We start from the raw sequence: 25,178 nt of genomic DNA on the forward strand, positions 1-25,178 counted from the left end.
CACATGAAAAGATGCTCAACATCACTCATTATTAGAGAAATGCAAATCAAAACCACAATGAGGTACCACTTCACACCAGTCAGAATGGCTGCGATCCAAAAATCTGCAAGCAATAAATGCTGGAGAGGGTGTGGAGAAAAGGGAACCCTCCTACACTGTTGGTGGGAATGCAAACTAGTACAGCCACTATGGAGAAGAGTGTGGAGATTCCTTAAAAAATTGCAAATAGAACTACCTTATGACCCAGCAATCCCACTGCTGGGCATACACACTGAGGAAACCAGAATTGAAAGAGACACATGTACCCCAATGTTCATCGCAGCACTGTTTATAATAGCCAGGACATGGAAACAACCTAGATGTCCATCAGCAGATGAATGGATAAGAAAGCTGTGGTACATATACACAATGGAGTATTACTCAGCCGTTAAAAAGAATTCATTTGAATCAGTTCTGATGAGATGGATGAAACTGGAGCCAATTATACAGAGTGAAGTAAGCCAGAAAGAAAAACACCAATACAGTATACTAACACATATATATGGAATTTAGGAAGATGGCAATGACGACCCTGTATGCAAGACAGGAAAAAGGACACAGATGTGTATAACAGACTTTTGGACTCAGAGGGAGAGGGAGAGGGTGGGATGATTTGGGAGAATGGCATTCTAACATGTATACTATCATGTAAGAATCGAATTGCCAGTCTATGTCTGACGCAGGGTGCAGCATGCTTGGGGCTGGTGCATGGGGATGACCCAGAGAGATCTTGTGGGGAGGGAGATGGGAGGGGGGTTCATGTTTAGGAACGCATGTAAGAATTAAAGATTTTAAAATTAAAAAATAAATAAATAAATTGAATGGAAAAAAAAAAATAAAATGAACTACTATGGAGTTCTATCAAAAAAAAAAAAGAATACCTTCCTGTGTAATGCTGTAGTGTCAGATTGGGCAGCTCATGTTACAAACCACTGGGAAAACTACAAAATGCAAACTCTCACCTCCATCCCAACTCCCACCACCAGAATCAAGTGTATTTTCAAAAGGATGTTTTGAAGCAGAAAGCTGTTCCACCAGACATCTAGCCTCCTTTCCTTAAGAACCAACTGCCAAAGGACAAAGTTTTAAACTACACACAAGCATAATTCTTATCAAGTCTTGTGAAACTGCTTAAAAAGAAAAGCATATGGTCAAATTGGGATAACACAGGTAAATTAAGCCTGTGCCTTTTAAAATTAACACAGTTCTCCTAACTGGAAGCCCCTTCCCATTTTACATGATGAAAAAAATGAATTTAAAATCACCTAACAGTCCAGAAAGTTAAAAAGAAAAAATCAACTGAACAGAACCATGCACGCACTTCTACACATAAAGCATGAAAAGCATCTTCACCAATTATTTTACTTGGATAAAATCCATTAGACAGGCATATCAGTTAGGAACCCCTAAGGATCTCTGAAATTTTAATCATATAGTTGAAGAGAAAACACAGGGATCATCAATTTGAATTTAAAAAAGCATATCATCCCAATAAAAAGTTATTTTATAGTTCTGAAGAAACTACTGGTACAAAGATGCCTTCCTTTATTTACCATTTATTTATTCACTGCCTGTTATGCTACAAAGGTTGGATTATGAGCAAAGGACCCTCAAAGAACTTATACTTCTAATAAAGAAGTTTATTGATTTCAAAATCTAGTTAAACATTTTTAAAAGCTGAAATGAGCATCAGCAAAATTAGCAATAGATAATATTTTTAAAAATCAGAAAACTAGATTGCAATAGTAAGAATTACTTTTTAATTGTGACCCTGAAACCAGAAAGTTCCCTCTGTTAATGTGTTAAAAAGTTTGCACTATAAATCTTAAAAAGAAGTTGTTTGACCAGTTTGAAAGCTATCCATGGCAGACTGAGAAGCAAATTTGTAAAATGTCTTTTACACATTTATTGCTTTAGCTATGGCACTAAGGGCTGAAATGATAAACTCAGACCCAGTCCCTCCTCTGAACTTTTCATCTCACATGGCAGACAAACAGGTAAATTGGACAAATCTCACACAAACTTATAAAAATACTCAAGGGTCTGTGTCAATGACCACACCAAAGAATTGACAGTTTGGATTTCAAAGGTTTGAGAGGGGTTTCCATGGAGAAAGCTGGTTTGGGATTTTAAATCTGTGTGCATGGCGGTGGTGCTGGGGAGGAGCATAGCACCCCAGACTGAGAAGCAATTCAGTGTGTGAGACACAGGGAAACCTAATGGGAAGATGGAAACACAGGCTGAGGTTAAGATGGGAAAGGTTGTATATACTCATTTCACTATGTCCTGAGAACCTTTTATTTGTCAGGTACTATGCTAGGTGCGAGCATACACCTACAAGGGCTAGCAAAAGCAAACACAGGTGCTTCCTGCTACCTAGCAGCTTACATAACAATCGAATTGAGGCATAATGATTTTTTTAAACTACATATATGAGTACTTACATCATATGTAGTTATGAACTGAGACAAATGCTATGAAGGAAAGGAACATGATACAAAGACAATGGGATAACATAATAACATGAGCTAGACTGGAAAGAAAGTTGTATATCAGAAAAGACTGAGATCCTAAACATGAACAGGAACTGTGTGTGGAGAGTGGGGAGGTTATAACCAAGTAAGCAAGGGCCAAAAGATTAAAGAGATTTGAAGACCTTACTAAGATTCTAGTCTTTATTATAAAAGTGATGGGAAGCTACCGAAAAGCATTTGAGGTAGAGATGAAGAGTAAGTGGAATGATCAGATTAACATTTTCCAAGTATTACTCTAGTTACACTATGGAAAGTAGTTTGAAGAGAATCAACCTTCATTTAGCAGACTGAATGGAGAACAGTAAGGAGAGCTACTGCAGCTGGAATTAGAGTTATGACAGTCAATGGAGACGGAAAAACGGACGCACAGCCAATTCTCATTATTAGCAAAGTAAAATGTGTTGCAACCCCCAAATCAACTCTCCAATGCTTTCATGTCATTTGCAGACTTGTGAAGAACCACGAAACATTTGCAGCACCCAAAGCACGCATCCGCACACACTCCCAGCTGACAATGCGCAAGGTGATGGTCTGCCTTATTTCACCTCTCACACTGTAAACAAGCACCCTCTTCTCAGTCTATCTGGTGCCACTTTTTTTTTTGTTTTTTTTTTGGCATGTCTGTGCTTTTTGTTGGTAATTTTGCTGTTTAGAATGACCCCTCCGGGTGCAGTGCTGAAGCGCTATCTACTGTCCCTGATAGCACACAAGAAGGTCATGATGCGTCTTCCAGAAGAAATACATATTAGACAAGTAACTACTGTAAAACAAGGAACAACCCTATTTGAGATTTGCAAGATTAAAAATTAACAGGCTTTTGAAATGGATTAGATATGGGGGTAGTAACAGATGAGTTAAGCACAAAGAAACAGGAGGGAAAACACAGGATTTGGGTGTTACAGCGGGTATGTATCCTGTCCAGTCTTAATGTTATTGAATAACCACCGTCACACATTAGATGGTGCAATCACTCATCTTACATCAGAGGGAGAGAGAATTAACAAGCCTAGTTCCACTACAGACTACACTGAATGGCCACTCCTCTGATCCTAATCAACAAAATCCCAGCAAAAGTGAAGCCGTCAACATCATGAATTACTGCCCTGAAGACCAGTTTCATCTGCTCTTGGCCAAAAAAATGAAGATTTGGGGGGAAAGGAGAGATGCTAAGAAAGGGGGGCCAGTAGCCTCTACAGTCCAGGAACTGGAGTGTAGTTCTGAGGTTCATAGCTAAACTCCAATTATAATGTCCAAATGAATAATCCAAACAGATCAACAGGTATCTTACAGTGAAAGGATACTGTTTTCCTATATATAATCACACAGAACATCCATTTCAGGCAACCTCACTTAGCAACACAAAATACCAAACATCCTCCTAACTAAAAGAGTGACTGCAACTTCTGCTTTACAATAGCTGTTCCTCTGCTTTACCATGCCTCCTTATAACATTTATTAAGATGTCAAGTGATCGAATTGCCCCTTTCTGACAACATCCACTCTAAAGCAAACAAACCCCTGCCTCCTTGCTGCTGCTGCTGCTGCGAAATCGCTTCGTAGACAGCCTCCTACCAGGCTCCTCTGTCCCTGGGAGACCTTACCAAAATTATCCAAATAGCTACTAACAACCTCTTACTGAGACAAAGGGTAACAAACCCAAACCTGTGGGAGGGACACCTATACATATGAAAATTTCAAGAAGGAAAAAATGGCAAACAGTGTTTACATACGAAATAAAAGAGCAAAGAAATCACCCACTAAGTTACCTGGAGATTGTTATCAATTTGAGGGACAGTAATTTCAGTCAGCTTAGGTGGAGTTTATCTCATCTATGGGAGGCAATGCAGAAGGCAATGATCAGCTGTGATATTTAGGAAGAAAATTCTAATGGAAGAACTACCAACATACTGCATTAAAAAGAGGCCTGAGATAAGGAGACTAATTTGAGAAATACTCATCAGGGAACTAAAGCAAAGAAGAAACGGTGATATCAACTGGGACATTTGGTGGATGGTAACATTAACAAGACAAAATAAGAAAAAATAAGTTTTAAGGTGGGAGAGGAGGAAGCTGTTAACAAGCAGACTTCTATGGAAGTCCCAGGTGGATTAACCTGCAGGCAGTGTCATCTCATTTACTCAAATATTTTGGTGCTACCATCATTAGAAACTGTGCCAAGGCTCTGCACAAAAAGTTATAAGCTAGACAGTCAGAGACTGCAACTGAACACACTTGGCTTATTCTACCGAACTGAAAGTTACCTGAGAAGTAAACTTACTCATCTTAAATAAATCCAATGCGGAGAGGCAGAAATAATGGTAGAAAGAGATACTCTGTACTGTACAGTGAGTGGTTTTCACAACACTTCTAATACACAAACACAAGTTTACTCTTGCTTCCAACAGAGATTTAAAGGCTACTGGCAAACTGCATCTCCCAATGAACAAATTACCTTTCAAAGATTTCATACACACCCCACCGCTATCTCACCTTTTCTCATTACTTCTCTTAGTCATGAATCAACTTGGGACAGTCTTAATATTGTTCATGTAAATAAAACTCATTTTTAGTCAGGTTTCTTCTTCCCAGTTTCCTCAATGAGGTCCCTTTCTCCTCTTTTTCAGTGGTGAGACCTAACTATTGCTGATAATGAGTGTTAGCAGTACCTGCATCCACACCTCCCTCCAAATCACATTAAGTGAAATCATGTAAATTACTGCCATCAACAGGCAAAGTACTTAGAAAATGCTCAGAAATCACCTTCTTAAATCTCTACAAATCTATTTCTTCTGATTAAACCTACTTTTCTTCAAGCACAAGCAGAAGAGCCTCTCCTGTTATAACTGTTGTCATTCAGTTGCTCAGCTGTTTGATCTTTGAGCCCCATGGACTGCAGCATGCCAGCCTTCCCTGTCCTTTACTATTTCCTGCAGTTTGCTCAAACTCATGTCCACTGAGTCAGTGATGCTATCCAACCATCTCATCCTTTGTTGCCGCCTTCTCCTCCTGCCTTCAATCTTCCCATAACACATTATTATAAATGCCCACACAGCACTTTCAGCTATTACAGGATCTGTAAGGTCCCTTCCAACTCTGAAAGCTGATGATTCCATAACAGGCCTGATATTTTTATTAGCACTTTAAACAGTTTTCAAGGGCAAATGTTTTCCAATAGTCAAAACACATAAATTAATTTGGTGACAAACCATTATCAAGCTGGGAAATTCTAAAATGCAGGTGAATTATTTCAAGATCGCATCAAATAATTTGGGTAGATTTTACAATGATTTCTTAAAGAAACTTTCCCAATCCTTATGTTTTTTTTCTTAACTCTGGAATTAAAATCCAATTCAACTAAAACAAGTTATCTATTGAGAACTCCCAGAACCAAGGCCCTAAATTAAGTGGAGGATTCAGTTCAATAAGACAAGGTCCCTGCCGTGTCTAACAAGATTATTTATACTCTCTCCCTGAGTGGTGTTTTGTATAGAGTGCTCTCACACCTGTACTCATTTTCTCTAACTAGAACTTCAAGACCTAGCTCAGATCACACCTGCAGGTCAATCTCCTTGCTTTCATGTTCTCTGCCACGAAGGCCTGAAAGCTACATATAGCCCTGGGTTCCTTATCTTTTCACAAATGTCTTAACCATTCAACAAGCATGCAGGTAATACTGAAGGCAAGCACTAATCTTCAACTTTCTGGAGTCCCTCTTAGGGAATTTAAAGTGTCTTTTAGCACAAAATATTCCATAAGCCTAACTTAGAACTGAAATTTAAGGTCTTATTCTTAATGTCCCCTGGTAAAAACCTTGGTGAAGTAGAGTATGGTAGTTGAGAGTTTATGCCCTGAGGGTATCTGGAAATCCTAGATCTGCTGCTGTCAAACTGACCTTGGGCAAGCACTTACTGCCAGATCGAAGTTTCCTCAACTGTAAGAGACAGCTTGTGTCCACTTTATTAAAGTTGTAAGGGTAAGTGTATAAAGTCCACAGTAAATATTAACTATTACGTACAGAGAGATAAAACAATGGTAAAAATTTTGTTTAGCTTTTGATTCCCTGGAATACTTTAATTCAGTTGGTGGTGAAATACATGAAAATAAAAGCAGAGTATCATTAGTTACCTCAACCCACTGAATATTCAGGATTAATATTTATAAGCGAAGCATTTGCTTTATTTGTGCATATTAAAGTTTTCTTCTCTTATCTACATAATCAACAAGCACTAAGCCTTACCATCCCATCTTCAAAGAATACAGAATGCTAAAACATGAAAGAAAAAGGACACTAGGTTTTGGTTTTCTCTCCCAATGAATCTGAGCCTATAATTTAAGTCCTACAACAACAACAAAAAAAAGATTCTAAAATTTAGAAGCCTGCATCCATTTATTTTCCCCCTTCACATTAAAAATCTATGTTGTTATTCAGAGACCTGAAAATCTGGGCCTGTAAGGGACCTTTTGTAATCATCCATATGCAAGTTTCTCAAAAGCAAAAATTTAATCTCAAAGTAGCCTGCCCAAGATATCAGATAGTTTACAACAAGAATCCTACAGGATGAGAACCTGTATTTGTGACTAGTAGTCTTATTCTCTTTGGATTCCACCATGAGGAAAATGATTTTTTTTTCCTTTTGGATGTACTGTTTTCTTTTCCCCTTGGCACAAGGTAAAGTAGTCTGCATACGTTAAGATCTTCTATAATGCTAATTAATCTTGTCCTCAAGATCCTTCTAGCATTAGGTATTTTTAAAAATGTGACTACAACTGTGGTATTTCCAGCAAAATAAACAAGTATATAAATTTCTAAAGAGAAATTAGAGAGCAACATTTTAAAATAGAACACATCTATTCAAATACAGAAAAATCTTGTACTTGACCGCAAATGCTGTTTTAATTAATCTCTTACATGTCAGTTATTTAACATACATAGTGCTTTGGTTTCAAAGTCTTGTCTATTACTAAACGGTGTGAGCGTATTACAGGTCTTAAAAATATAGTTATTAAGAATAGCTTTATGACAAATTACTGAAAGGCACTTACTGTCCCTAGGCATATCTTCTATAATATTCACCAACTATTAGAAAGATATCATTTTTAGGAGATTAAGTGATCCTCCAAGCAATGTTTTGATTTATTCAAGCCCAAACTGGTAGATAACCCTTATCAAGTTCCACACTGAGTATTACTCTTCCATATAATTTGTGAAAAACCCTCAAGCATATATGTATTACTTTCTTTTACAAAAAATGTAAGGAGGCTTTGGTCAATATCACATATGCAGTATTATCACATGACTTGATTTCTGTATTTTCAATGGCTTGCACTGAAAGCAAGCAAAGCTCCAAAGGGAAACAACATTCTAATCCTTTAAGGAACAAACAACTTTTATTTCCCCCAATAATTTTTATTTTCACACTAAAACTCACAAACCTAAAAATACCCCAAATAATCGTCTCTTTCCAAAACACTAAAATATTTATTATGAGCAAACTAATTTTGAAAGTTTTGAATGCAATACTTAAAAACTCCCTAGGTAGCAAAACTTTGAAAATCATTCTTGGCTTTGAAGCCACAGAACCAAAATGTATTTCATTGGCTCTCTTAATATACCAGCATACCAATTTAACTAGCAACACGATTATTACATTTTTCATGATTCTTTAACAAACAGAAAAATGTTCCCCCAGGACCTAAGGTTTGGGTGTGTTTTCAGGTTTTAAAACGTACTGTTCATACAAAAGAAAAAACCCTCCGACCAAAATTCAAATTGAAGACTATTTGTTCTTCCCTTTAAAATACAACTACTAGAAAACAAAACAAGTATCAAAAAACATAAAAACCCGCTTCAGATCGGGAGCTTATTTAATTCGTGATGGAACAGAAGGCGGGAAGCAAGGAATGTAGCAATTACTACTGTGTAAAACAGAAAAGAGGAAAAAACCAAGATAATCTGTGAAAATATAACAATTCTTCAATATGCATGCGACCAAGGTCTGGAACCAACAGCACAAGCCTCCAGGAACAGAACTGTATAACAAACCTTCATATTCACCGCCCCCGTATTAGAAAACTCCTTTCAGTAAGATCCATTTGTTCCCTGTACTTTTTTGTTTAAGGTTCAGCAATTCAACTTTCTGGCAGTAATTTTGAGTAAAAGGAAATAAGACTGAAACCCTGAGTTCCTGCTTGGGTTTTTACCTGCCAAGGAAAAATGACAAGAGATGCTGGCGGGAAAACTCTAGGAGTCAAGTTTCCACCATCCCAGTTCCCCCTCCACCTTCTTACCACCTTCACTAAAGAGATAATCCAAAGAAAAAGTTTATAACACAACCCCGAAGACTTGGGAGGAAAAGCAAATCGTTCAAGCAGAATGCACCTAGGCCTGCTCACATCTGCGCTAAAGGAGACGCAGCTGGGACCCCGCGTGGGCAGCAGCAGCAGCAGCTCGGGCCCCACGAGCAGGGAGGCCTAGCGCCTCGGGCAGGCCGGCGGGTAGGCCTGGCCTCCACGTCTCCAAGGCTAGAGTGACTCCCTTGCCCACAGCGGTGCGTGATCTCGCCCCTTCACGCTACCTGGGACGCGAAGTCACGTCCTAGGAGGGTAGAGCATGCGGTGGGGGACGCAGAAGGGGCCTATGACCGAGATGGGCAACGGCCTAGAGGAAATAACGGGGGGAGGGGGCTAGAAGGTGGGCGAGGAAAGGGGCCTGCTGGGATCGGGGAGCGGAGGGTGGCCTGGAGGCGTCAGGAAAGCCGAGCAACCAGTTAAGGCCAAAGGGGTGGGGCAAGGCCTGTGTGAGGGCCAGGGCCGCGGATGGGGGACGCCCGCCGAGGCGGACTGAGGGTCGGATTTCGGCCTCACCTGAAGTCCTTGTCGCTGGACGTCATTTTTTCCAGCAAATTGGAGATGTGGTACGAGGCGCTCGCCATGTTGACGGCCTCAATCCCGCCCGCCGGCGTTGCTGGTGCTGCTGCCCGCCGCCGCTGGGGCTCCTCCTCTCGCTCGCGGCAGCTCCCGCTTCCAGGGTCGCAGCGCGACGCAGACGCTGACTAGGGAGGCGCCTCGACAGGCTGCCCCCTCCCCGGCAAGGCGTGGGCCTGTCCCGGGGGAAGCAGAGGCTAAGGGGCCGGCCTAACGACGGCGCTGCTCGCCGGAGAACGGGCTCATGAGCAGCGTGGAGTACAGCAGGGCCTCTCCGAAGAGTTGGACACTTCCACTCCCTCCGCACTCGTTCCCTAGGGCAAGAGGCCAAAACCCGCCTCCTTCGCTCCGGGGGCGGGCACGGTAGACGCGGGACGCTACGGAAAGCTAAGGTCAGGGTTCACGGAGGTCTCCCCACGCACGCTGCGGAGACGCCAGATGAAGGGCAATCCTGTTGGCTGAGGCCCATGTCAATCTACACGTGATCCGCCCTTCAGAAGCCTGCCTACTCCCAAAGGAGCTGATCTCGCGAGATTTAAAAGCGACGGTTAAAGGACCGGGTGGCCAGTAGGATGAGGATGACTTCATCCGAAAAATCTTGTTTCCTGTACGACAGTAAGAAAAAAAGTTTACGATTTTTAAGGCGCACAAGGCCTGGGAATAAAACTAATTAACAGGTTAGCCTGGGGCACCAACGGAATAATTATTAGAAGGAGCTTTCGTTTGGAATCGGACGCGGGGCCTACATCGCCTTAAACACGATGGTGTAATGTTGCCACGTGAAAACCACAAACCCCATAATTCAGTCGGCATGTTATACTGGGTTATGGTATGATTGGCTGAAGAAATTTGTAGCTTCCTTATTGGCTCCCGTGTGAGGAGTGAATGCTGGGATTTGTAGTCTGGCAAGGCAGCCGCGCTGGCTAAAACCTTTGGAGCGCGGCGGGCGAGGTTGCTGCTGCAGGTTCGAATTTTCTCGTACAGCTGTTTTTGGTGTTATGGGGTGTATGCAGAGCTAGAATGCTGCGGTCTGGGCAGGCGCATTGCGGCTGAACTGATGTTCTTGGCAGAGGCCTAGTAGCGACTTCTAACACTAATCCAGGAATGGGATAGTTCCCTCATTCTCAGAAAGCAACCAGTGCTTCTGCTGGGTCTCTCAACGTGCATTGAAGAACCAGACCCCTAAAGCTAGAAGGGCGTAATAAAACCAACGACCATGACCGATGATTGTATTCGGGGCTTACTCCTTTTGTTTAGAATTACTGAACGGTTACCCTCTGTGTGCAGCATTTGTGGAATTGACAATCCGGCAGCTATTTCATTGTTGCTTAAAACACACAGACAGCAATCGGGTATCAGATACCAAATCACGTGTGAAGGTGGCCAAGTTTTTATCGCCTTCATTCGAATTGAAGCTAGCTAAAAGGCCTTCCTAAGTAAGAAGAGAGAGAAAGCCTAGTTAGGAGACGAGGAAAATTCTGTCTCAATCTGTTATTGCTCCTGTTGGGAGAAAAAATTTTTAATGACTTCTTCCGAGTGTTAAATCTCAACATTTCTCTACCGTTCTTTCCTATATCACCAAATGTTAATTTAGTGTCTTAGAAAAGACAGACATAGGCAATAACAAAATAGATGAAACATCTGTTTTCATCATTCACATTTAAATGTCATCTCATTACTTGTTTACCATTTTGTATTCTTTAATACTGCTTTCCTCCGCAGTAGTACCATATCTCTTCCCTCATTTTACTCAAGTCTGCTATTACTAGGTCCATGAGTACTTAAGCCATAATTCCTTTCTGCTCTAAACAACCTTTTCAGAGTATTTAATATAAACTATACACACACCACACATCACACACAAGCTACTCATTTAACTTGTGTGAACCCCAAGGCCTAAAATCTCAATAATTTAGTGATAATCCCCCTTTTTTTAGCCTGAATCTAAGAACTCTAATAAGTCTCATAAATCTAATAAGTCATGTATCTGCCTTTTATGTGTATAAATTCTTTCATTTATCAATTTACAACTGAACTATAATATTTGTAGTAAGACAGCTTAAATTTAAATTCTGTTTACTGCTACTTATTAACTGTCAGGCAATTCATTTTAAGCTCTCTGAGCCTCTGTTTCTTCAATGGTGACACAATGATGGACAGACTATTTCTCCATTGGGCTAGTATAAGGGTCAAATGAGCCATTGTCTTAGTCTGCCAGAATTGCCATAACAAAATTTGGTGACTTAAACAAGAGAAATTTATTTTCGCAACAGTTGTAGAGGCTGTAAGTCCGAGGTCAGGGAGCCAGTAAGGTTGGTTTCTCCTGAGGCCTTGGCTTGTAGACGGCCACCTTCTCACTGTGGCCTCACGTGGCCTTTTCTCTATGCACCTACATTCTCCTATCTCTTTGTCATACGGACACGAATCATAGGGCCCCATGTTTTATCCTCATTTAACCTTAATTACCTCTTTAAATGCCCTATCTCCATATACTATCATACTGGAGGTTAGGGCTTCAACATACGGATTTGAAGAGGAGGGGCAGAATTCAGTCCATAGAAATATCCCATATAAAGTGCTCAGCACATTGTCTGAACATAATAATAGCTAATTTTTTTGCACTTGCAAAGGTCATGCAAAGCATCTTACAAAGTTGACTATTATTATTATTATATTCTCTGTCTTGTCCCTATCCCAAACCGTCCTACCTAACCAGTTTAGTTTGCCAAAACTTTGTTTTTGTGGTGCTCCGCACCAATTTTATAAGCTCCCTGGGTCTCTGCTACTGAATAAAGTCCAAATGTTTGCAATCAGTGACTTCCTTCATCTGTCCCTAATCCTTTCTGATCTTTCTCCTACTATTATAATATAGGAATTGCTCAGGAATTCTGCTTATAGGAATCTGCTTTTTAAGTATGAGAGACACAGAGAGGTTAAGAAACTTGACAGAGATAGCAGTGAAGAGCAATCAGGATTAAAACTCAGGTAGTGTTGCTTCAGAACCCATGCCTCCAAACATCTATGCTGGAATGCCTCTCACCTCCCCTGTCTCCCTTTCTAAGATCTTGAACCAATCATCATGTTTATATGCTAGCCTCCAGCTACAGTATAAGTTCCTTAGAGTTTATACCAACTTTATTTATTTATTTGTTTTTATACCAACTTTAAATCACTTCTGCTTCATTCAAGTTCTTACCCTGTGACAAATTCATAGTAGGCACTCAATAGTACTTAATTTTATTTTGTATTCTTGACCACTTAGAGGTTTGATTTGTATATCACTGAGTATAGCTTGTCACTCAACAGTGGAAAAATGTTTTGCTTTAAGAATCTGTAAATGCTAAATTAATGATAAGTGCAAAAGAAAATAAGTCTAGATAAGGCTATCTTCTTAGAATTTTCTTTTTGGTTAGTAGTTACAATGCAAAACTGAGGCAAGAAATTTGATTTTTAAACAAATGGGGTCTTTCTAGCTGTTGGGAAGGTCTTCAAATATAAACCAGTAGTTTAGCTTGTTTCTCATTTATTGAGTCTACACTGTGCCAGACACATCCTCCTGTCTATATCAGGACCACCTTGGGAAGAGAAGATTCAAGGAGAAATGTGGTTATTAAGTTCACAGAGTGATGAGTCTTTCCTCCTCGTCCCACTCAAAAATCGAAAAAGAAAAACCCAAACAAGAAAACAAAAGAAAGCCACTCAGAGAAAATGAGTCTCTCTGTATGAAGAGAAGGACTTGGAAAGCTTTGAGGTTTGCCCAAGGTGTTATTCCAGATGAAGGAAAATATTTGACAGAGTGCATCAGAAAGCAGTAATCAGAAAACAAAACAAGAGAGAAAAAGTTCATATAGGTACCCCAAAGCTTCAGATTATTCATCCTTTGGTTGGCCACTTATTAATCTATACCTATTTGAGGAGGGCAGAAGAGAGATGGAGGCTAGAGAGGGATATTGCATTAAAGCAGCTGCATTCCCTCTTATTTTTAAAGATACCCACCAAGAGTGGGTGGCAGTCACCCCTTATAGAAGTGACTTTGTTACCATTATCCTTCCAGTGCCCTCCATTTAGTGTGTCAAGGATGCACATGTCTCCAGTAGGCAAACTAAACAACTCCCTCCAAATTATTGATAAGTTGGCTTGAGTGCCCTCTCTCTCTGCCATATGAAGACACGGAAAGAAGGTAGTCACCTGCAAGCTAGAAAGAGAGCTCTATGGAATTTTGTTATGGTAGCCCAAGCTAACAAATAAAAGTCTGCAGCCACCTGATATATTCAAGCATAGAATTTCTTAAGGTCCTGCCTATTACCATCTCAAGGGAAAGAGTACCATAAAACATATTTTGGTAATCATTGTTCCGTTGCTAATTTTTTTTCTGAACTGAATGCTGAACTGGTGATGTGGAAGAAGAGAGTCTTGGTAGAGAATAAGTTTAGTTGACATTTATCTTAGTACAGCCTTATGCCAAGTAAATGTGAACTGTACTTACGTCATACATTTACTGTAAATTGAGTTCTGTACTTACATTTACTGTAAATTGAGTTAAAGGAGCTAAGGAAAATAGAGCTATTTTTTCAACTAGTTATTAATTTTTGAAATATAATTGTTGAATGTCAAAGCTGATCTGTTAATAAGAGGGGTAAAGGGCAGTTCTGATTTGTGTTTCAGTACCGGAGAAGGCAGTGGCACCCCACTCCAGTACTCTTGCCTGGAAAATCCCATGGATGGAGGAGCCTGGTAGGCTGCAGTCCATGTTAAGGGTCAGACACAACTGAGCGATTTCCCTTTCACTTTTCACTTTCATGCATTGGAGAAGGAAACGGCAACCCACTCCAGTGTTCTTGCCTAGAGAATCCCAGGGACGGGGAAGCCTGGTGGGCTGCCGTCTATGGGGTCGCACAGAGTCGGACACGACTGAAGTGACTTAGCAGCAGCATGGGGTCACTGAGGGTCGGACACAACTGGGCGACTTCACCTTTACTTTTCACTTTCATGCACTGGAGAAGGAAATGGCAACCCACTCCAGTGTTCTTGCCTGGAGAATCTCAGGGACGGCAGAGCCTGGTGGGCTGCCATCTATGGGTTCACACAGAGTCGGACACGACTGAAGCGACTTCACATAGACAGCTTTGCACACAAATGAACAGAGACAAAATACTTCCTATTACAGATCATTTGTCAGTACTGAATTCAACTTAGATGCAAAAGGAAGTAAATGCTATACAACACTTAAGATTTATTTCCATTTGATTGAAAACACTCCAACAACTAGAGTTTTTCCTATAATCTACTGTCTTCTGTATAACTGATAGAAGGTCTTAATTTTTAGTGGCACTCTAGATCAAATTTAATTGTCATTCTGTGAAGGAGTTACTCTTTTAGAGATAGAAATATGTTTACATCATTAGATAAAATCACAAAGATTAAGTCACAAAGTTTCTTCACTTGGAATATCTTCCATTTCTTTTTCACTTTTGACTTTTATAGTAATATTGACCACCATCTGGCATTTTAAAATTATAACATTTTCTGATATGAACTTATAAAGGCACTGTCCAGGATTTTCAGACAACTAAAAATAGAACTTTATAAATGTAAAGCTGGTTATCAGTTTTGGCAGAAGGATGCAGAAGAAAGGGCTAGAATTTAGCAAATGCTGCATTTTGCTATAAATACAGATGTTTGCTGACGATGACTTGTCCTGTTACTTTAAAAGATAATCTGCTTACTACCAAGTGAAAGTTTTAATTTGAGGAGGGGAAAAAGGTGTGAAAGACTAAAGAGAAATCATGAACCCACAGAATCAGGAATTGGAAAAAAATCAGAAAAAATAAAATTGAGGCAGGAGAAAATTATTAATTTTAGTGAAAACGAATTTAATGAAGTGGTACTGAGATTCTCTCAGCAATGAATATTTATGCAATGAAATTAGTCCATTATTATTACTTATACTATCAGATAAAATGGTAAAAATATAACCTTCTAGAAAAAATGCCAATCATAAAATATATTTTTTGCTCTTATCATTTTGGAAAATACAGACTTTTCTATGTGACCAAGTAAACTCTCTTTGTACTTCATGGAGAATTCAATAAAATTTTTCATCAATTTGTAAGTGTGAGAGCTTTGTTATAATGGATGTAGTTATTAACATTTAAGATATGGTACAACCTAGAAGTGGTTTAGAAGAAAATGTTTATTGATTGAGGCAAACTATTACTTTTAACAGTATAACCAAAGCTTAACACAGGAAAAAATATTTGCAGAACATTTATTTGACAAAGGACTTGTATTTAGAACTCATATAACTCCATAAGAAGAAGACAGAAATCTATGCTTAAAAATAGGAAAAAGATTTGAAAGACACTTCACTGAAGAAGCTACAGGATGACAAATAAATGAAAAGATGCTCCATATCATTAGTATCAGGGAAAGATAAAGCTACATGAGACATCACTACATGTTTATTAGAATAGTTAAAATCAAAAAGAGTGATCTTACCAAGTGTTGGTAAGGATACAGAGGAACAGGAACTCATGCACTGCTGGTATAGAACAGTTTGGCGGTTTCTTAAAAGCTAAAGTAATCTACGTATAACTCAGGTATTCCACTCCTGGGTGTCTACCCAAAAGAAATGAAAGCATATGTCTACACAAAGACAAGAACATGATTTTGTCTTACCAGATTTATTTGTCATGCTAGACTGGAAACCACCCAAATATTTGTCAACAAGAGAACAGATAAGCACATTGTGATGTATCCATACAGTGGAATACGTCATAGAGATAAAGAGGAGCAAAACATTAATATACACCCATGGATGAGTCTCTGAATCATCATTCTGAGTGAAATAAGTCAGAGAAAAAAACATACATAATCTATGAGTCTATTTTTACATAATTTTAGAAATTGAAAACCTATCTGTAGGGACACAGAGCAGATCAGTGGTTGCCTAGGAATGAGTGTGGAGACAGGGACAGATTATTAAGGGTTCCAGGACAGTCTTGGTATTGATGAAAATGTTTTTTAATTGCAGTAATGATTTCACATGTGTATACATATGTCAGAACTCATCAAAGCATGCACTTTAAATGTATGTTTATCAAATGTCAATTACATCTCAGTAAAGATGCAAAAATAATGATAAAAACAGAAGCCAAGTTATTTAAAAACAAACATATTTAGAATACAAGAGTCAAAGTAACTTTAGTCTTCTTTTGTTTGACTTGAGGCATAAGAAAAATAACAGTATTATCATGACAAAAAGCAAGAGATTTTTCCTCCAAAGGAGCAGCAAGGAATTGTATAAAAAGAGTATATATTTCATATATATATTATAAATGATGGATAGATACTACCTATAGTTTTATACATTTTATATACTGTATTTATGACAAAGATGTTTATGTGCTAATGCTTCACTTAAAATTACTTAGTATAGTCTCCCAAGGCAACAGAAGTAGAAACAAAAATAAACAAATGAAACCTAGTCAAACTTACAAACTATTGTACAGCAAAGGAAACCATAAACAAAATGAAAAGGCACCCTATAGATTGGGAGAAAATATTTGCAAATGGTACAACTGATAAGGGCTTAATTTCCGAAATATACAAACAGGTCATAGAGTTCAACAACAAAAACTACCCAGTCGAAAAATGGATAGGAGATCTACATAGACACTTTTCCAAAGAAGACCTACAGGTTGCCAATAGACAAAAGAAAAGATGCTCAACACTGCTAATTATTAGAGAAATGCAAATCGAAATTACAATGAGGTATCACCTCGCAACAGTCAGAACAGGCATCATTAAAATGTCTACAGATAACAAATGCTCCAGAGGGTGTAGAAAAAAGGGAACCCTCCTACACTGTTGGTAGGAATGTAAATTGGTGAAGCCACTATATGGAAACATTATCGAAGTTCCTACCACAATATTGTAAAGTAATTAGCCTCCAATTAAAATTTTAAAAAATATAAAAAAGAATAACTATAGAGTTGCCGTGTGTGTGAAAGTTGCTCATTTGTGTCTGACTCTTTGCGGCCCGGTGGACTATACAGTCCACAGAATCTCCAGGCCAGAATACTGGAGTGGGTAGCCTTTCCCTTCTCCAGGGGATCTTCCCAACCTAGGGATCAAACCCAGGTCTCCCACATTGTAGGAGGATTCTTTACCAGCTGAGCCACAAGGAAAGTCACAAGAGTTGCCATATCATCCAGCAATCCCACTGCTGGGCATATACATAGAAAAAACTATAACTCAAAAAGATACAGGCACTCTGTGTTCATAGCAGCACTGTTAAAAATAGCCAAAGACACAAGAAATAACCTAAATATCCGTTGACAGATGAATGGATAAAGAAGATGTATATACAATGGAATATTACTCAGCCATAAAAAGAATGAAATAATGCCATTTGCAGCAACATGGATGGACCTAGTGAAGTAAAAGACATACCTTTCCTATAGTGAAAGTAAAGACAAATACCACATGATAGCATTTAATGTGGAATCTGAAATATGACACAAATGAACATCTACAAAACAGAAAACAGACTCACAGACATATAGAGAACAAACGTGGTTGTCAAGGGGGAGAGGTAGAGGGAGAGAGAGGTGGGGGAGGGATGGATTGGGAGATTGAGGTTAGCAGATGTAAGCTATTATATAGAGAGGGAATAAACAACATCCTACTGTAAGCACAGTGAACTATATTCAATGTGTGTGGTTAGTCGCCCTGTTGTGTATGATTCTTTGCAACCCCGTGGACTGTAGCCTACCAGTCTCCTCTGTCCATGGAATTTTTCAGGCAAGAATATTGGTGCGGGTTGCCATTTCCTACTCTGGGGATCTTCCTGACCCAGGGATCAAATCCTCATCTCCTGCATTGGCAGGCAAATCCTCTGCCACTAGTGCCACCTGGAAACCCAACTACATTCAATATCCTGTGACAAATCATGATGGAAAAGAATATGAAAAGAATCTATAGACATATATGTATTATTGAATTACTTTGCTGTACAGAAGAAATGAACACATTCTAAATCAACTGTACTTCAATTAAATAGTTAAAAATAAATAGATCTATTTATAAGCTATTAGTTTTCTGAACATATAATCAATTATTTTGTCTGTGTTCTACTCCATATTTCCAATGGTTCTGGCACATTTCTGCTTAGATATTGCACAGTTACATTACATTCAATATGTTATACATATAGCCAGTTGATTCAGAGTGTAGGCTCTGACTTACAAAGACCTAGGTTCAAATCCCGAATATAGCACTGAATCCATCATCTGGACAACTCCTTTAAAATAGAATAATGCTAATAGTACCTAGGGTTATATGAGATGAATGTAAAATGCTTGGCACAGCTACTTTATAAATAATAACTATTATTAAAAGCCAAAATGATTTTTCTCCAAAAAATGAGCCCTCTTGCCTACCACGGCATTTCTTCTCATAGGTCCTACAAATATTCCCAGCTCTTGGATGGAAAATCTTGGGAAAATATTTAAATTTTCTATTTTTCTATATTCATTATCTATATTCACTTCAACACCAGTTCTTCATTAAAATATCACTTAGATTTCCCTTTCTAATAAATTCCTGATACAATTAGTCTCTCCACGCACTCCTCAGTTTACTACCATATAGCATTCATTAAGCCCTTGCCGCACTAGATGCTAGCTGGGTGATTTAGATAAGTTACTTAACCTCACTAAACTTCAGTTTTCTCCACTGCAAATTGAGGATGACTGTATAATGCTTTTAAAGTCCTTTTTACTGTGCCTGATACAAGAGTAATTGCCTGAAAAATGGGAGTTACTTTTACTATTTCCTAATTCTATTCAATATTTATAATTAATGGTCATTTTAGCTTCTTTGGTTGTCCCATCTCACGATCGCTTCATTGATTTTACAGTTCACACAATCCTCTAAACATTTCCATACCTTGTACTGGACTGTGGTTATTCCACTTGTCACTCCCTCCTTATCTTTCACAGTTAGTGTATTCCAAATGATTCTCAGCTCTGACTGAACTTAGAATCAACTGAAATGCCTCTTAAAAATACTCAGCCTGTACCCAAAACCAATTAAGTAAAAACCTCTAACTCTAATGTGCAACTGGTTTTCAGAACCGCAATTTTGTTTTACTTGTTTGTTTTTGGTTTTGTTGTTCATGTTTTGCTTTGTTTTGTTTGGCATTTAATTATAAGATTTGCTTTAGGTTCTGAAGATCTTGCAGATGGGCATGGCAACCCACTCCAGTATTCTTGCCTGGAAAATCTCATGGACAGAGGACCCTGGTGGGCTACAGCCCGTGGGGTTGCAAAGAGTCAGACACGACTGAAGCGACTTAGCATGCATGCGCTGAAGATCTTATTTGCATCTTGTCTTTACCATGAGACATTCTAGCTATTCCTTGCAGTTACTGAGTTTCTGCAAATTTAAGCGTTGTGCAGCAATACTCTTGACCAATTCATTGGTAAAAAAGAGAAAGAAATAAGATAATAATATAAATCCTGGAGAATTAATGAATGAATGAATGCTGAATTAATGAGAAATTCATTAATTTCCTTAATTCATTAATCAGCACATCGAAGAATATCATTAATCAAGTACTTTAATTATAAATCCACATAAGTGCACTGATGATACCTCTTAATAACTGCAAACATCATCCCTTCTAAATCTTCTACAAATGATATTTGGAGAGAACCTGTCAAAGGACTCTATATATTATGCTGCTGCTGCTGCTAAGTCACTTCGGTCGTGTCCGACTCTGTGCGACCCCATAGACGGCAGCCCACCAGGCTCCCCCGTCCCTGGGATTCTCCAGGCAAGAACACTGGAGTGGGTTGCCACTTCCTTCTCCGATGCATGAAAGTGAAAAGTGAAAATGAAGTCGCTCAGTCGTGTCCTACTCTTAGTGACCCTGTGGACTGCAGCCTACAAGGCTCTTCTGTCCATGGGATTTTCCAGGCAAGAATACTGGAGTGGGGTGCCATTACCTCCTCCGTATATATTATAATCCTATCTAAAACTGATATGAGGTTTTTCTGGTGTGATTTTCTTAATAAATCTTTTATCTTCCTAATCCCAGTTTTCCTTCCTCAGTTCTTAAAGACTCAACAATTTATTCTAGAGTTTTACTGGGAGTCATAGCAAGCTCTTGATCCCATAGTTTTCAGTCTCTCTCTCTCTCTTTTTTTTTTTTTAGATTTTTAATCTAATCCTATATTTTAAGCACCTTTTCAATTCTCTCCAAACTCCTAAAGATTACCAAGAACTTCCTGGTGGACTGAGATTATATCCTTTGATATCCTGAGATTATTGTTCACCCAAGCCTGAAAATAAACAAGAGCAGATGAGTATTTTTCACTATTTTACTGTGTTAATTTCCATTTCTTCTTATTACCACTAATTTTATTCTTTACAAGTGATGATGAATCTTCATAGAAAAGACAGAAACATACTTAAGGAGTTAACAGTTAGAGAGTTAAGTAATCGACTTAACTTTCTCTATTCAGTAGCATTGTACCATTCACCCCAGTGGCATTCTTACACACCATTCTTGTTTCCTTTACTTATAAGAGTCATTTTTCTTGCTGTTAATAGTTTTCACAAGCTTCAGAATCTTCTGGGCTTTTAGCCTCACTGACATTTTCATATATTTCTTGCTGCTTCTCAAAATTATTCCTTCCTTCTTCTGAATCTTTCCCTCATATTTCTTTTCGTATTTTTTCAAAAGTCTTTTAAATATAAATTCATGTACTCACTGGAGACTTCTCTGTGCATTCATATCTATAATTTTATATTCCTCCCCTTTTCCCTTTCATCACTGTCAGTCAGAGGTTGGCAAACTTTTTCTGTAAAGAGATAGACAGTAAATATTTAAGGTTTTCTGGGCCTGCAGTCTCTGTGGTATTTACTCAATTCTGTCATTGCCGCACAAAAGTAGCCATGGAAGATAAATAAATGAGTGATTATGATCTGATAGAACAATATTTATGGGCACCTATCTTGGGCTTTTATATACATTTCACATGTTATAAAATATTCTTTTGATTTGTTTAGTATCTTTTAAAAATCTATTTTCAGTTGATGAGTCTTATCAAAACAGGTGATTGGGTGTAATTCACATGTAGGCTGTAGTCTTTCAGCTCCTGCTAAAGAGGAGTCAAAGTGTTTAATACACATTACAGTCAGTAGGGGAAAGTGATAATAATAAAAATAATCACGTAAATAAACTCTACTCTCTCTTAAACACATTTCGGTTGGAAACTTGTGGGTCAAATTATATCTCCCTAAAAGAGATGTTATTTTTTCAAATACTAACATCTAGTATTTATGAAATACAGTGACTAGATTTGGGTCCACAAAGGCCTGGCATGGTCTTGCAGCTTCTAGCATAGTACCATATACAAAATGAGGAATCACAAATGTTTGGTAATTTGAAATGATAAATGCAAAAAGAGCTACTTTGAGTATACGTATTCACATTATATGCATATTTAATGTATAGTTTTAAAAGTCATTGCATTGGCACTTGAAAATTATATTGTTCTTTAAAATATATTTTTGTCAGTTTTTTTAAGGAAAAAATATGGAAAGGAATATGGAGTAAAAGTCAGGGATTACAATAGTGTACTATTCTAGAGAAAAATATTAGGAAACAGAATACAATTTAGGTGGAGAGATACTGAAAATAAGAGAAATTTATTACTTGAGAGAATGGGCTTATATTATATTCTATGTCTAAAATTTTTGTTCTTCTTTGACTCTTCCCAAAACACAATAGATGGTTAATGATACATTAGTGGTCAGATGGTTTGATGCTACAATGCTACCACGCCAGGCCTTAAGGGATCCCAGTGTAGTGACAATACTTCATAACATGCTGTCTGCAGAAGGGTTTGGACTCTGCAGTCAGTCAGACTTGAGCTCTTCTTTGATCTGTCATCTACAAACTGTGATCCGGGGCAAAATAGCTGATATTATTTTTCAGGCTGATGATTCCAAATGCCACAACATACAACATGTGGACTAGAGGGAAGTGACTAGTTCTGACTATAGTGAGGACAGATTTCAAAGTAATAGAGAAGGAAATAAAATTAGAGGGGGACTTTGAAACACAGCTAAGACTACAGAAGGTGGAACTGGAATGAGCCCAGGAGAAAACAAAATGTTCTTTAGCTTATAAATAAAACACCCATTGTTTTAAAATATTTCTTATTATTTGACTTAACTGTTTAAGTAATATAAATGTTCTTTCATGACTATATGTATATACCAATCTGCTATTTTGTTGTGTATATTTTATGAAATATCCAAATGAATATGCTGTGGAAAGTGCTCTGATTTGATATAACCCAAAATATATACATTTTAAACTATCATATATAATTAACCAAAAATTACTTTTAAAGTAAAAGTTGAGGAATTCCACACGTTAGTCCCATGCCTATCCATTAGTTTGTTTTTTTTTTTTTTTCAATTTGTGTTAAAATCTTCAGTTCAGTTCAGTTCAGTCGCTCAGTCGTGTCCGACTCTGCGACCCCATGAATCGCAGCACGCCAGGCCTCCCTGTCCATCACCAACTCCCGGAGTTCACTCAAGTCCATCAAGTCGGTGATGCCATCTAGCCATCTCATCCTCTGTCGTCCCCTTCTCCTGTCCCCAATCCCTCCCAGCATCAGAGTCTTTTCCAATGAGTCAACTTCGCATGAGGTGGCCAAAGTACTGGAGTTTCAGCTTTAGCATCATTCCTTCCAAAGAACACCCAGGACTGATCTTTAGAATGAACTGGTTGGATTTCCTTGCAGTCCAAGGGACTCTCAAGAGTCTTCTCCAACACCACAGTTCAAAAGCATCAATTCTTTGGTGCTCAGCTTTCTTCACAGTCCAACTCTCACATCCATACATGACCACTGGAAAAACCATAGCCTTGACTAGACAGAACTTTGTTAGCAAAGTAATGTCTCTGCTTTTGAATATGCTATCTAGGTTGGTCATAACTTTCCTTCCAAGGAGTAAGCATCTTTTAATTTCATGGCTACAATCACCATCTGCAGTGATTAATCTTGTATAACCCTAAATCTATTTTACTGGCTGCTCTCAAACTGGCTTTAACTTTGTTTTGAGCAGAATGTTTTCCACAATATGACAAACAGCTTAGATACCAGGAAAATTCTTTTTCACCATTGCACACAGCCTCTAGAAATATTGTTCTTGAGAAAATGTGCTATCTTTTTCAAGTATTGCCTCATCCTATTCCTAACAATTAAAGACATCAGGATAGTTGCTAATCAGCAGACTTGTAGATTTGAAAGAAAGCACAGGTTAGCCTGTACTTGTCCTGTCCAGGCCAGCAGTCCACTCAGTGGGAACAGGGTAGATGTGTGCCCTCTGGAGATTATTCAAAACAATCCATGGAGATACAGCCAGAAAGTAGGAGAAATTTGCTTTACATATTTGTATTTAAAAATTCTACTTGTAGAAGTTTTATTATGGGCATAATTTATTAGTATAATAACATGTATACAGTTTGTAAATGAATACATCACCCATGTTGGAGAGATGTGTTCGGGTATGCAATTAAAAACACTGAGTGGAGGTTAGTCATTACACCCGCTTCTTCCCATTTTCCAGATGCAGCATCAGTCCAAGAGAGCCTGGATTACATCATTCCGTGGGCTGTGGGCACATGCCTGTGCTCTTGTCAGAAGCTGCTGTGGTCCTGAAATGCTGCAAAAGGAGAATTTGTGCCTTTTAAATCTTGGGTTCTGGGGATTATGCCAGGGCTGGTTACACAGCAGGAGAAACCAGACCCATGATGTCATTCAACATATCTTCTCCCAGAGACTAGATACGCTTGTGAGCTAGATTTGGACTTTTGTACTTGCTTCATGGGAATAGGTATTCTGTTTTGCTTTGTTTTGTTTTAAACCTCAAATTACCCCATATCCCATGGCCCTGGTTTTAGTAAATATCCTTGTACTGCTCTGATTTTTCAGCCTGAGGTTGTCAATAACAAACAATAGTAACTTCATAATGAGACAAAGTGCACTGTTGTTGTTTGTTGAATCATTTTGCATCTCACAGAAAATGTAATGGATGATAGTGACAGGCTTCTGTCACCTGCCATAGCTCCAGAAGAGGAGGACTTTAATCTCAACTGTAGAAACTGTTAGTTAACTCTTCCTGTGGGAAGCTCCAGACCCCCACCATCACTGCCACCTCTCCCCCACCCTCCTCACCCACCCTTTAGTCCCCCCCAAAATAGGCTGTTAATGAGAGAGCCTCTCAATTAGGGGAATGAAGGATGCTCTGGTTGATTTTTTTTTCTGGAATAAATTTTAATCTAAGAAAAATGCTTTTTAACCATTTATATTAAAAATGACTTCAATAAACCTGACCAAGAAAGTGAAAGATTTATATACTGAGAACTATAAAACATTAATAAAGGACACTGAAGATGATTTAAAGAAATGGGAAAATATCCCATGTTGTTGAATTAGAAGAATTAAAATGTCAAAATGACCATACTATACAAGGCAATCTACAGATTTAGTGCAATCCCTATCAAATTACCCATTACATTTTTCAGAGAACTAGAGCAAATAATTCAATTTGTATGGAACTGTAAAAGACCCAGAATTGCAAAAGCAATCCTGAGGA

General features: G+C 38.5%; 1 protein-coding gene and 1 long non-coding RNA gene across 2 annotated transcripts in view; one reads left to right on the top strand and one right to left on the bottom strand.

Moving 5' to 3' along the window:
• The window catches only part of CAND1 (cullin associated and neddylation dissociated 1), a 46,667-nt gene extending 36,766 nt beyond the window's left edge, over nucleotides 1-9,901 (bottom strand). Inside the window, exon 1 of the mRNA XM_005680210.3 lies at nucleotides 9,438-9,901. Coding sequence (XP_005680267.2) covers nucleotides 9,438-9,505 — 68 coding nt within the window. The 5' untranslated portion in view covers nucleotides 9,506-9,901. The remainder of the gene's footprint in view (nucleotides 1-9,437) is intronic.
• LOC108636007 lies at nucleotides 10,023-24,865 on the top strand. Its single transcript, XR_001918063.1, has 2 exons — nucleotides 10,023-10,112; nucleotides 24,150-24,865. It is a non-coding gene; the product is annotated as an uncharacterized LOC108636007 (long non-coding RNA).

Source organism: Capra hircus, chromosome 5 (assembly GCF_001704415.2).
Source record: "Capra hircus breed San Clemente chromosome 5, ASM170441v1, whole genome shotgun sequence".
Lineage (NCBI taxonomy): Eukaryota > Metazoa > Chordata > Mammalia > Artiodactyla > Bovidae > Capra > Capra hircus.